Source organism: Protopterus annectens, chromosome 10.part0 (assembly GCF_019279795.1).
Source record: "Protopterus annectens isolate FY-2018-M chromosome 10.part0, PAN1.0, whole genome shotgun sequence".
Lineage (NCBI taxonomy): Eukaryota > Metazoa > Chordata > Ceratodontiformes > Protopteridae > Protopterus > Protopterus annectens.
The window spans coordinates 407,655,215-407,667,873 of NC_056744.1; the positions used below are offsets into that span (position 1 = coordinate 407,655,215).

At 43.1% G+C, this 12,659-nt stretch overlaps 1 protein-coding gene across 1 annotated transcript in view; it reads right to left on the minus strand.

Moving 5' to 3' along the window:
* The window catches only part of TPR (translocated promoter region, nuclear basket protein), a gene marked incomplete in the record, with an annotated part of 1,837,142 nt that overhangs the window by 1,731,212 nt on the left and 93,271 nt on the right, over positions 1–12,659 (minus strand). Inside the window, 1 exon segment of the mRNA XM_044085316.1 lies at positions 2,580–2,672. Coding sequence (XP_043941251.1) covers positions 2,580–2,672 — 93 coding nt within the window.

Sequence of the window (12,659 nt, forward strand, 5' to 3'; positions counted from 1 at the left end):
CTAGCCCTGGCTAAAACTGCTCTCTCACTCTCCCCCCATAACAATGAACCATACACTGATGTGCAATGCGGTTAAAGTACCAAAACTGCTGATCAAGTGTACATAGGTGTCTGTTCATAAAGTCAGCTTAGATCAGAAATTCAGAGATGGGCAAGACAGGTAAAACAGGCTCTCAGCTAAATGTCAACTAGTCAGGCCTGTCTAGCAACCATTAGTGTGACCATTGCTTTTACGGGTACATCAGGTAAGATGCACACTGGAGTTGCTGTGGTTTAAATGTTTAATTGTAGACTATCCTATTCATTTTTTTATGCCAACTACCAACGTAACCAGTCAATCTAATACAGACAACAAGCAAGCCAAAGCAAAGAAGAAGACAGAGATCATGGATAAGTTGTACCCCTGCAGAAGGAATAGACCCAGTACAAAAAAAAAAAAAGCAAGTTTAATGGAATGACCCTGTATGACAGAAGCACACAGGGATCTGACAGAAGATTAACTCAATCACAACAATGGTCGTGAGTTTTATATTCAATTCAGTCTTCTGCAGCATAATTTTGTGCAGTGCAGATTTTTAGCAAAGTAGCATGCAAGCCTATTAAAGTTTTCCCCCATGGTCTACTTGCCTAACTTACTTTTTTTCAGCAGACTCTGAGAAAGACCGGTCTTTCTCCTGCCACCGCATCTTTGTAAAAACTTCTGAAGGGCTTTTTTTTTGTAGTATCTTCTAGTGGCACCATCAAACCCATTCTGCTGACCACAACAGGATGTCATGATAGCTGCCCAAGCAAAACCCTCAAGGTTTATATACATTACTTAGTTTTTGAAGCCATGGCAGCACAGATGCAGAAAATGCCCACAACAATAAAACCAAAGATTAAATAGATCACACAGACAAACCAATTGGCAAAAACTACAAGAAAAACCTAGCCAAGCTAGAGTTTTCACTGTGTGATACCTTAAACCTGCTGTTTAGACCCCCATGGGATATATGCAAATGACCCCTTAAGGACAAACTGTTTCAGGTATATGGCGTCTGAATGTCGATTCCTCTCACGTCCAGTATTTGTTAAAAAGAAAAAGTAGAGAGGCAACTGGGAACTTCTTTGGGAGTGTAAGGAGTTATCAGGTTTTAAAAACGCATACATACTACATTGTCAGAAATGTTGAAAGAGCAACTGACTAAGAAAATGACTTTTTGGTCCCCCTTCGGAACCTCATCCTACCTGCCAGGTCCCTAGTGTCCCATATCCATGTTGGGTCTGCCAGCCATCCTGGGGAGTTTTTTTACATCCCCTACCAACTCCCTTTCCCTGCCCCAGCATGCTAGTTAACTATGACAATGAGCAACCCCCCCCCTTTGAACCATGCCTCCCCTCTGGCACACACTGATGACAAGCCCTTCCATCCAGAATGGACACACCCATTCATTCCCTGCCACTCAAGTCAGGTGCCCAAGCTGATCATCAAATCTAAGTCACCTGGGCTACAGGCCAGATTTTATCCCTCTGTGCCACTGGAACATCACGGAAATCATTCTTTTGAGCTGGGACAAAGGACCTGAACTGCCTAGACATAGTAAGGCCTTAAACCAAGCTTAAGGCTACAGGCTGGCAAAAATGCAATTTCTAGAAAATGGGACATCAAAATCTAAACCAATTGTAAAACAAGTACCGAATACTTTAAATGAGAAAAAAAGAACATGAAGTAGAATCTTAGAAAAAGGAAAGAAGACATAAATGTAATTTGTGGGAACATATATAGAGTAATGCTCAGGAGGAGTGAGGTTTAAAGGATAATAGCAATTCAGCAATTTATGAAATGCGGGAGTGAATAACTGTTAAAAGATAGATACTGTATGAAAACCATGGGAATTACTGTGGTTTATTTTCTATTAAACACATGTTTATCTATGCCACTGTTGCAATTGATATTTAAAAAAATATTTTGTTTGAGAAATGATCATCAGCAGATATTCCAGTATAAAATGTTTAAAGAACACATACTGCATTAACAGACACCTGCAGCCGGCACCAAAATAATGACCTTGAAATGGTTACACAAGTGGGCAGTTAAGCTACCAGCCAAGCACTGCAATGCAGACATAGCTCAGTTTACCTCACCATCTCTTAACATTTACTGGGCTTATTTAGACTACCATGTTAAAGGTTATTCCACAGCCAAAGTAAGATATACCCTTATTTCTGGATGCTCACGCCTACAGTTACAGATGGCATCCAAGGGTTGTCACAACAGAATGCTCTGGAACATTCTTGGAATTTTTTCATTCTCTGCATATGTTGATGACCCTATAGAAAGGCTAATCAAACCTCTTCTCATCCTAATAACCACGGATGAGGCAGAAATCGAGAGAATTAAAGCTGCTTTGACAAGGCCAGCAAAGATCAGTAGTGTGTCCTTAGTTCAGTTTCTCTTCCTTGGACAATCGGCTATCTGGATATTTCTACAGCCATGGTCACCACATCAATGGTGTTGCATTTTGAATAGTGCAATAATGTATACAAAGTAACCTCAACCAGCCAAGACGTATCCCTTTAGATGCAGCCAAAATAACTTACCTCTTTCAATTTCTCCATGAGCTCTTCAGTTCTTTTTTGGAAGGTTTCATTGGAAGCCTTTAGACTGTTCAATTGTTCTTCCAGTTTTGCAACCTGAGGAAAAAAATCCCTAGAACTTAAACAGCAATCTATTAGAATAAAAAATATACAACACACTATATGCTTTCAGGAGATTTACAGCACAACAAAAAAATTTTTTTACAGCACTTTGTGTTAAAACTAAGTTTAAATATGAAACTAAGAATAAAATTTTAAATCCTACAACTACTCACAGGAAAACTTCACAATGGATAAATGCTGGAGCATAAAAAATGAAAAAGCAGCACGGTACTATAACAGTATTTATAGTCGAATCACAGCAAAATTTTAAAACCAGAAATGTACTAACAAACTCATGAAAAAATTAAATCTAAGAAATCGGATTTAAAAAAAAGTATACTCAGCATCTCAAATCACCTGCAGGGAGTCCTTCGGTCATGGAAAACGGATACAATTTCTTTGTACATCATTAAGCACAATTCTGAATTCAGTCAAACTCATTCAGGACAGACTTGGTTCATTTATTATTTATTTGGCATTTGTTTACCCGGAAAGTCTGACCGGGTCATGAGGTACCCATTTTTAAGGGAGGCCCAGGGAAATAAACTCCAGATACATATTGTTAACAGAATGAAAAAGACATAATAAAGTCATAACATTCAAGCACAAAATTAAGCTACACATTGTCTTTTGAGTTTATATTCTAACAGACTAAAGTCATAGTAGTCCAGCAGAAATTGTACTGAAAGTCTGATAATAGGAAGATGCAACATTATTTACATAACAGATTAGAACAATCATTAATATTCTAGAAGTCATGAAATATGGCAAATTGAGAGAGTAGAGGTTGAAAAAAAAGATCTAGTACTTCAGCCTTGGCTCATACAAGAGCAAATCCAAGGTTTGAAGTCATTCTTTTACAGAGGCTTTGAAGGAGTGCAGGTTAATAGCAGTTTTGATAGTTAAAGGAAGGGAGTTCCACTGTTTTGCCGCAGAGCAGGAGTAAAGGCTTAGGCCTGAGGTTTTGTAAGGTTTATAAGTAGAGAGAAGTCTTCATATCAGAGATGTGTACTTGGGATATAAAAGTTGATTAAAGGGCTAAGAGCAGGGCAAGCTAGTGGGTTAGGGATAACTGTGTATCCTAGTAAGTTGCACATACTGGGGGTGGAGGAGAAGTTGAAGCCATCTTAGAGAATGTAGGGCTTTACAGAGATGAGTTAGGGATGAAGTTTATAGCAAATCTGGCAATTTGAGTTTTTTTTTTCTTACTGAGGTCAAGTTAGTTAGAATTGGGGCCCCGTATAACAGTGAGGGCAAGAGGTAGGTTTTGGCCAGGGTAATTTTGGTAGCTGCCGTGAAGAAGTTTTTATTCCTGTACAGCACAGTATTTAAAAAAAAAAAAAAAAAAAAAAAAAAAAAAACACCAAAACGGTCTAGTATGTGTAGGTCAAACTTAAGAATAGTAAATTGTGACACCAAGTAGTTTGCCATCCTAAACCAATTCAATTTCAGTACTGTTGGCTGGAAAGATCTTGAAATTTATTTTGTTGGAGCTATGAGATTTGCGGGTGAAGACAAGGAAACTTTTTTTTTGGTTTACGTCACCAAACAGCACAAACAAGACAAGATGGTGGTCAACCACTGCACTGCACACTTCAGTTCCAAGTACTAACCACATAACCAGCAAAACAGTTAAGCATAAAAAAAAGTTATGTCTTACTGTATCGTTCCATCTGGATTGATGATAATCTTTCATTCATCACTGATGGGTTGTCGGTTCTGTCCTCAAAACCAGGTCGGCCTAATACCAAGCTCATGCCAGCCAAAAAACTCTCGTGCTAAGCTTTTACCCACAGTGCCCTTCTCCATTACCTCAGATCGAGTTTGCCCAATATTAGCAAAGCAGAGGCCATTTCTGCACAAATGCCCTAACTCACCACTTGGACCCAAAGTATCTCCCAGGAGCCTTTGGAGGGGAATGGAGGGTGGGAAATGATGAATGAAAGAAGATGAACGACACAGATGGAACGTTATGGTAAGACATAACTTCTTTATCTGATGTTGTTAATCTTCTTTCCATTCATCACTGATGGGACAGAATCCTCAGCTACCTTCTCATCCTTGGGCGGCCCTTATGGAAGAACGTTCCTGAGCACCACTGAGCCAAAGGCAGCTCGCCTTCTGGAAACCACATCCAATTTGTAATGATTAATAAAGGTGTGGGCGTAGCCCATGTTGCTGCTGCACAAATATTCAAAGAGGCTCCCGAATGGAAGGCTACAGAAATTACCACAGATCTGGTAGAGTGGACTTTAACATTCTGTGGTATAGGCTTTTTCGCAAGCGAATACGTGTAGTGTATACAGTCACTAAGCCATTTAGATAAAGTCACCTTGGAGATGAAATTTCCCATTCTTGATCCAGCGAAGAAAATGAACAGTTGGTCAGTTTTATGCATTGCTTTAGTTCTGTCTAGATAAAACCTCAATTGTCTATGCACATCCAAAGAGTGTAGAAAGTATTTCCCTTTATTAGTAAAATTTGGGAAAAATACTGGCAAGTCAATGGTTTGAGTGATGGAAAAATCTCAAATAACTGAGAAGAAAGGAGGGGTTCATCCGGAGTGATACCCTGTCCTTGTGGAAGATTAAATAGAGCCTTTTAATGCATAGTGCATGGAGCTCCAAAATTATTCTAGCCGACACAAAGGCTACCAGGAAAAGGTACTTCCAAGATAAAAAATTGAGGTCACACTTTGCTGCAGGCTCAAAAGCAGGTTGAATTAATTAAAGACTGAAGAACTAATGTGAGTTTCCATGGCTCTACAGGTTGTTTGATTGGAGGCCTAATATGAGAGACCCCTTTTAGAAAGGTTTTGCATAACCGATGAGAAATGAGGGAAGAATTATCAAACTCATCATGAAAATTAAACATAGCTGCTAGATGTACTCGTATGGCAGAAGCTGTAGCTCCATCCTCGAAAAATTCTGACAGATATTGTAAGACTACTGTAACTGGAGCAGAGTAGCCTTCTTTTCTTAGACCAAATAGAGAATCTCTTTCATTTGTCTAGATATAGTCTTCTGGTGGATGGTTTGTGTGAGGCAAGGATAATGTCACGTACTGGTGAGGGAAGGTTATCCTGCCTGGTGATTAACAGAAGTAGAGAAACCAAGCTATCAGCTTGAGAAGGGATAGGTTCGGGTGACTCAGTCCTTGGGGGTGAGAAATCAGGCCTGGAAAAGGGTCCAGAATCCACGGTCGACATAACAGGGGAGGCCGAAGGAAGGGGAACCAAACTTGTCGAGGCCAAACGGGGGCTAGGAGGATCACTTTGCATTTCAACCGAATAGCTTTCTTTATGAATTGCAGAATCAGAGGAATGGGGGAATAGGCATATAGCAGTCCAGTGGGCCAATCGTGAATCAGAGCATCCCTCGGGGACTCCCCCTGTAGGTTAAACAGGGCAAAATAGCCGTTGCATTTATTGCTTGAAGGGGAGGCGAATAGATCACAGCAAGGCTGGGCCCAACAGCTGAATATTTTCACCGCTATACTGGGATTGAGGGGCCACTCGTGAGACAGGAGAATACATCTGCTCAACTTGTCTGCAATCACGTTGGAATTCATGGCCTCTCAACATAGGGGATAGGACTGGATTCCTCCTTGCTTGTTGATATACCAGACTACTGACATGTCTGATTGAATTGTGATCGTCCCAGAAGGAAGAACATATTGGAATGCTTGCAATGCTAACAGCACCACTCAGTTCTAGAACGTTGATATGCAGGTTGGCCTCCATTGTGGACCATGTGCCTTGGACCATCTTTCCCTGAAAATGGCCCCCCATCCTATCAGGGAAACATCCGTGGTCACAATGGCCTTGGGTTGGGGAAGATGGAATGGGGAGCTCCAAAGTTCTGTCTCTGGTCTCATCCACCAAAGGTGGTCCTGTTTTGCAATGATTGGTTATCTAAATCCGAAAGCACAGAGGGTGGTGATTTGGAAACCACTGAGGTAGTAGAAGCCACTGAATTATTCGCATGTGGAGTTTTGCAAGAGGCACTATTGGTACAGCAGCTGCCATGGATCCTAGAAGTTGAAGAACCTCCCTTGATGAGGCTTTGTTTTGACAGAGTATCACCCGAAGATAGAGCCTCAGTCTCTGCAGTCTGTGAACTGGGAGGGACACCAGACAAGAACAGGTGTCGAAGACTGCGCCAATGAACTCTATGGACTGGGTCGGAGCAAGGTTGGATTTCTCCCAAATTATCGTTATTCCCAAAAGTCTCGCCAAGGTAAGAGTGTACTGCAGGGCTGCTACGAGAAGATGCTTGGTGGAGGCAGTAAGGAGTCAATCATCCAAATACAGAAACACCCAGAATCCTTGCAGTCTCTAGTAAGCTGTGACCACTGCCATGCGCTTTGTGAACACTCTGGGGCTGTAAAGAGTCCGAACGGCAAGGCATAAAATTGGTAGTGATTGGCTCCTAGCGGAAAGCGAAGTAGCCTCCTGGAGCATTTGTCCATTCTGATGTGGTAATACGCGTCCCAGAGATCTATCAAACACATCCAATCGCCCTTAGAAAAGGGAGAACGGACTGAACAGTGACCATCCAGAATTTTGTCTAGGCAACAGACATTCAAAATGCTGAGATCTACAACTGGTCTCCAAGTCCCCTGTCTTTTTTGGCACCAAATAATATAGAGTAGAATCTGGGATCCACATTGGTCTGATGGGACTGTTTGGATGACTCTTTGACACAGCTTGTTTATTTCTGCAGCTGCTTCTCCCCTTTGACTGGGTGGAACATCGGGAAATTTTGCAGGAAACTTTGGATAAGTGATGAGGGGAATGGTGTAGCCTCTGGTTATAATTTTCTGCACCCAACGGTCAGACGTTACCGATTGCCAGGCAGTGTGGTGCAGAGAGAATCGTGTCCTGACTGCTTCCAGAGGAAAGCAATTGGGCCACTCTTCAGGAGCGCTAGTAAGGCTGCCCAGAGAAATAATTCCTGGGCCCCTGTTTATGTGGACCCCCTCTGCCTTGATAAGGGCCATCTTCCAGAATAGTTACTCCCCTCTGTTCCTGGGGAGATCATCGCCACTTGTGGCACGGAAAGGACCCAGAGATTTTTTGTGACACATTTTTCCACTTCTTTGGTTCCTGGAAAAGGAACGTTGTGGATTGGAAAAGCGAAGATCTACAGCAGACAGGGTCTTACCATCCTTCTCACACCTGGCCAGGGTGTCTTTCACCTTAGGGCCAAAAAGGGAAGATGCTTCGATTGGCGCTTTCAGGAAGGAAGACTTAAAAGCGTCTGCGAACTCCCAGAGGCGCATCCAGACATGGCGTCTCATAACTATGCATGAACCAACCGCTCTAGCTGCCCCTTTGGTTGCATGAGAGAGCAACCTCATGGACGAATTGGAGATAGATTCCAGGGTTGCGAGCTGCAAGGCAACTTTGTCTCTTACCCAGTCAAATACCTATCCTGCTAGCATTCCAGAGAGTTCAGAAACCAAGCCTCTTTGGAGTCTCGTAAAATGTGCCAAATAATTCAGAGACCGGATGGCAAAAGTCACTAAAGCAAAAACTCACTTCCCTAATCCGTCCACAGCCCGGGACTCCCTGTTAGGTGGATGAACAGTATGACTCTTCGGTGAGATCCTTTTTCGTGGTCGCCACCATCATAGCATCAAATGGTAAACCTCTAGATCAATGTGGGTTCTTCTCAGGGGGGGGGGGGAGATAGTATCTTGTCAGGTCTCAGAGGGATCCACTCAACAGAATCAGGGTTCTTCCAAGCACGCTGCACCACGAGTTGTACCAGCTTGTCCGCATGCGGTGTCAGCCAAGAGTTAGATGGCCAAAGAAAGCCTGCAGAAACACGGACTCTTCGGAAGAAGGGTTAGTGGTCTTTCAATCACCCCTCTGTTTTAACATTTCAAGTATGTCCCCAAAGGAGACATCAGGGGGTGACTGTGGGGACCCTTCCCCATCATCAAAATCCGTATCCTCTGTCAGAGACGGGAGTCTACATGCTTCCTCTTGCACAATCTTTTCCATGGTCGCTCCTCAGCGGGGGCCTCTGAGGAGGACTCTGAAGAGGGGGCGCCCTGTAATGGGGTCTCCTGCATCATTCCTGCCCGGTGTCCCGGGGCAATGGCTTGTGTCAGCTGTAGCTCAGGGGAAAAAGAGGTCTGGGGTTCCGACATCGGTGGAATGCTTCCAGTGCAAGTGCCCTCTCCATAACTCAGAAAGCAGGTCCACCCAAAGAGGGATGGGAACTCGGAACAGAGAGGGACAAACTCAGAACCGGGGTCACACCACGCTCCGCCAAACCCGGTCCAGAGGGTGGAGCCTCAACCAGGATTGGTGCAGACAGAGCTCCCAGCACTGTAGACAGAACCATAGACGCACTTGGAACCTTACTCAGAGCAAAAGAGCCCACAGCCCAATCACAAAGTTGAGGAAGGCTCAGTTCTGAAGGGACTGAAGGCCAAAGGGACAGTCCCGGAGCCACAAGGAGGTCCACTACTGGTGCCGAAACGGGGGTCCAAATAGGACGTCGGAGCTGAAGACTTTGGAACTGGCATGGTCAAAGGATGAGAGTAGCATGGAGTCTGTGGGGAAACCAACAGAGGTTCTGCAAGCGGATGGGTCCTAGATGGGTGAGTATCCCCCTGACTGTCAACAGCTGATCCACAAGATGCATCATGTCAAACTCAGAAAGGCTCCTGGTGGATCTAGTAGACACTCCCAATGGGGAGTCAGGTCATTCTACGAATGGACTACATACTTGCCCTAGAAAGGGATCTGTTGGAGAGTATTGGGTCCATGGTTTGGAGTGTATCGGCACAGATGCCTCAAGTTTGGGGACAAGAACCAGTGGGGTCAAAATTGTCATTATCGGAACAGTGAAAGGACTCTGTGCTGGAGGGACACTGTGCAGACAGACGGTTCAGTAGTGAAAGGAATCACAGATTAGGCATTGAAGGTGTGCACTGTGCCAAAGCAGGAGCAACCTTTGAAAAATCAGTAGTTGGTGCCTTAGACAGTATCGGAGTCGAAACAGGCACTAAGGAAGGAACAGCCATAGTAGAGCAGAAGAAGGTGGCGCCGATGAGGCGGACTTATGCTCCGAAGACAATTTCGGTACTTTAGACTTCACAGACTTGCCCTGGTCACCTGAAGGTGAAGAGGGGACACAGTGGGACCTTGTCTTTTCTTTTGTAGGAGGGGGATGAGACCTCCATCGCAGACGGGGCCTCTGAAATGGGCGTTTTAAGGAGGGCCTTCAGAATCAGTTTTTGCGCTCACTTAAAGTACAATAACTAAAACTTTGGCAAATCACACAAGGAGGTTGGGTTGCACTGAAAGATGGAGCACCCCAGACAATAAACACAGTCATCATGGGAATCACTGTTAGGCAGTTTTCCCTTACAAGAAGCACAATGCTTAAACCGTGACACGCCATTCTTATCAGACATCATGAAAAAATGCACACACACACACACACACACACACACACACACACACACACACACACACACACACACACACACACACACACACGTTAATAGGAAACAAAGGAAAAATGAGGCAAAAAAGATTTTTCCTATATTTATACAGATATAAGAGATAAGATGAAAGAAGGAGAAATGCCAACGATGCTATACAAGAAATACCATGAGGGGTAGGGAGAAAGGTCGTACCACCAATGGTACTGAAGATTACCAAGAGTTAAAACAAAAAAAGAGTAAAAAGGTCTATCGATAGATTCAAAAGTAAAGAAATATCAAAATACCAACAAGGAATAATAAGTAGATGCACAATATCCAGGAAAATATCAAAAATTTTACACTTAGCTGAAAGCTTGGTTTGAATGCAGCTTTACAACTACGGGGAAAATGAGATCGGAGGTAACAGGGAGAAAGGCACTATGGTTAAAAGCTTAGTCCGAGAGTTTTTTGGCTGGCACAAGCTTGGTATAAGGCCGACTCAGTCCCGAGGACGAAACAGACAACCCATCAGTGGTGAATGGATGTATGTACATAGGTTCACAGGCAAGTACTAGGCTAGCTGCCCTTGTGAGTCATTTATTAAGACTAGCCAATTTCTCTTTCAATGGTGAGAATCAAACCTTGTACCTTGAGTCTATGAGGTGAACACCTTAACCTTTATCCATCTATACACACCACAAAGTTTGTCAAGTGTTCGGATTATAAATTTCAAAACTAAAAACAGACAAAGTTTAAATTACAAACATTCAAAAACAAAAGATTTGAAACAAAACTTTTTATTTTCAGGGAGTAGCACCACCCACACCCCTGCTAGCAGCATCTACCAAACAAGGCAGAACAAATGGTGTGGAAAAGGAGAAAGTGGGTTATTGGCAAAGGTTTATGATCAGTGTGTAAAGTGAGGGATTTTTGGTTCAAATCCCAGCTAAACCTAGCATTTTATGAATTGCCAGAAGAATGCTGGGCATCTATTTCTGATTTTTTTTGTAGCTTGCTTATTCACTTTTTCAGGATAATTTTTTTTTAAGACATTCTTGAGATTTTAAAATGCTCACAGTTAGAGCTGACAGCAATCCTTGTGCTCATTTCGGTGAGACACAGAATTAATGTTTTCTGAAACAAATCTCACTCACTTGTAACTTTACGCAACCTTGCTACACTTTCTACAGCTTACGTGTACATCCATCTACAACCCCTTTTCCCTTTTGTTACACACAGGGTCAGGGTGTCATTTCAACAGTAATAATAGACTAGAGCCAAGGTTGATGCTGCCAGATGGCTAAGACCTGCCACAGCTGTTCTTCCATACATCACACTCACACCTATAGAAATTTAGTGCCAAATCCACCCACTGCATATCTTTGTAATGTGGGAGGAAACCAGAACACCAGGAGGAAATCTACACAAATGACATGAAAATTCCACACAGAAGGCACCCCAGTAGAAAATCCAACCTTTTTTATTTTTGCATTTCTGCACATCTGTACATCCTCATTTACACATCTCCTACCCCCCACACACTCCAAATGACATTTCATAGGTTGGTACTAGACTATCGGTCCTAGAGCCTATACAAGCCTAGCCATAACAATTCCCTGGCCATTTCTTCCCACAATATTTACTTCCCAGGACACCTGTCTACCAGGGAGATTGGCGTGATCCCTTGAGTGAATTTCCTATCTCCCATCAACGAATGTTGCAGAAAAATTAAGTATAACTACTCTGATGGAATGTTATGGTGAGTATATAACTTATTTTTTGTTAGCATCTGCTCCAAGCTCCGAGCTCCGCCCATACCCATAATGCACTACCATCTCCTACCTTCCCTTAGATCTCATTTGCCACGCCAGTAGTGTGCATCGTGGTCTCCTTCGCTCTGAGCTCAGGGACAGTAAGTTTATTAATACTTAATTGTTTCCCTTCCTCCCCCACTAGTATATCGCTTGTTCGTCGGTCAGTCAAAAAAAAAAAAGTTTTTCTTGTAAAACTCTGTAAAGTAGTTGTTAGGCCTGCCCTCCCCCTACATGTGTTTTGTGTGTGGTAATTTTGTAGGTAGTGGTGTTTGGTGCAGGACCATGGCTGATCAGCCAAAATCTGTGTTTAAAAAATGCAGTGTGTGGCCATAAGCTCTCCCCGGCTGACGGTCACACTCTGTGTGTTATTTGTTTGGGAGTGTCACATTTGTCAACACAATGTGCAATCTGCAATGGGTTCAATCCTAGAGCCCTCAGGGATCGGAAAGACAAATTGGTAGCTAAAGACCTTCTCCCTGCATCTATGCTAGGGGGAGGAGCTTGGAGAAGATGCTAGAAAAAAAGTTGCCGGCTTGGATCCGATATGGATCCGAATACACACAGGTTGCACATAAAATGAAGTTAACCACTTCAGATCTATATATTTCTTGGCATTGAGCTGGAGCCCATGGCTTTGACAACAAGCATCTGTTTCTGTAAGGCCCTTTTGTAGAATAACCATATCATTTGGGGATTCAATAATGGCTCCCAGTTTGCAGTC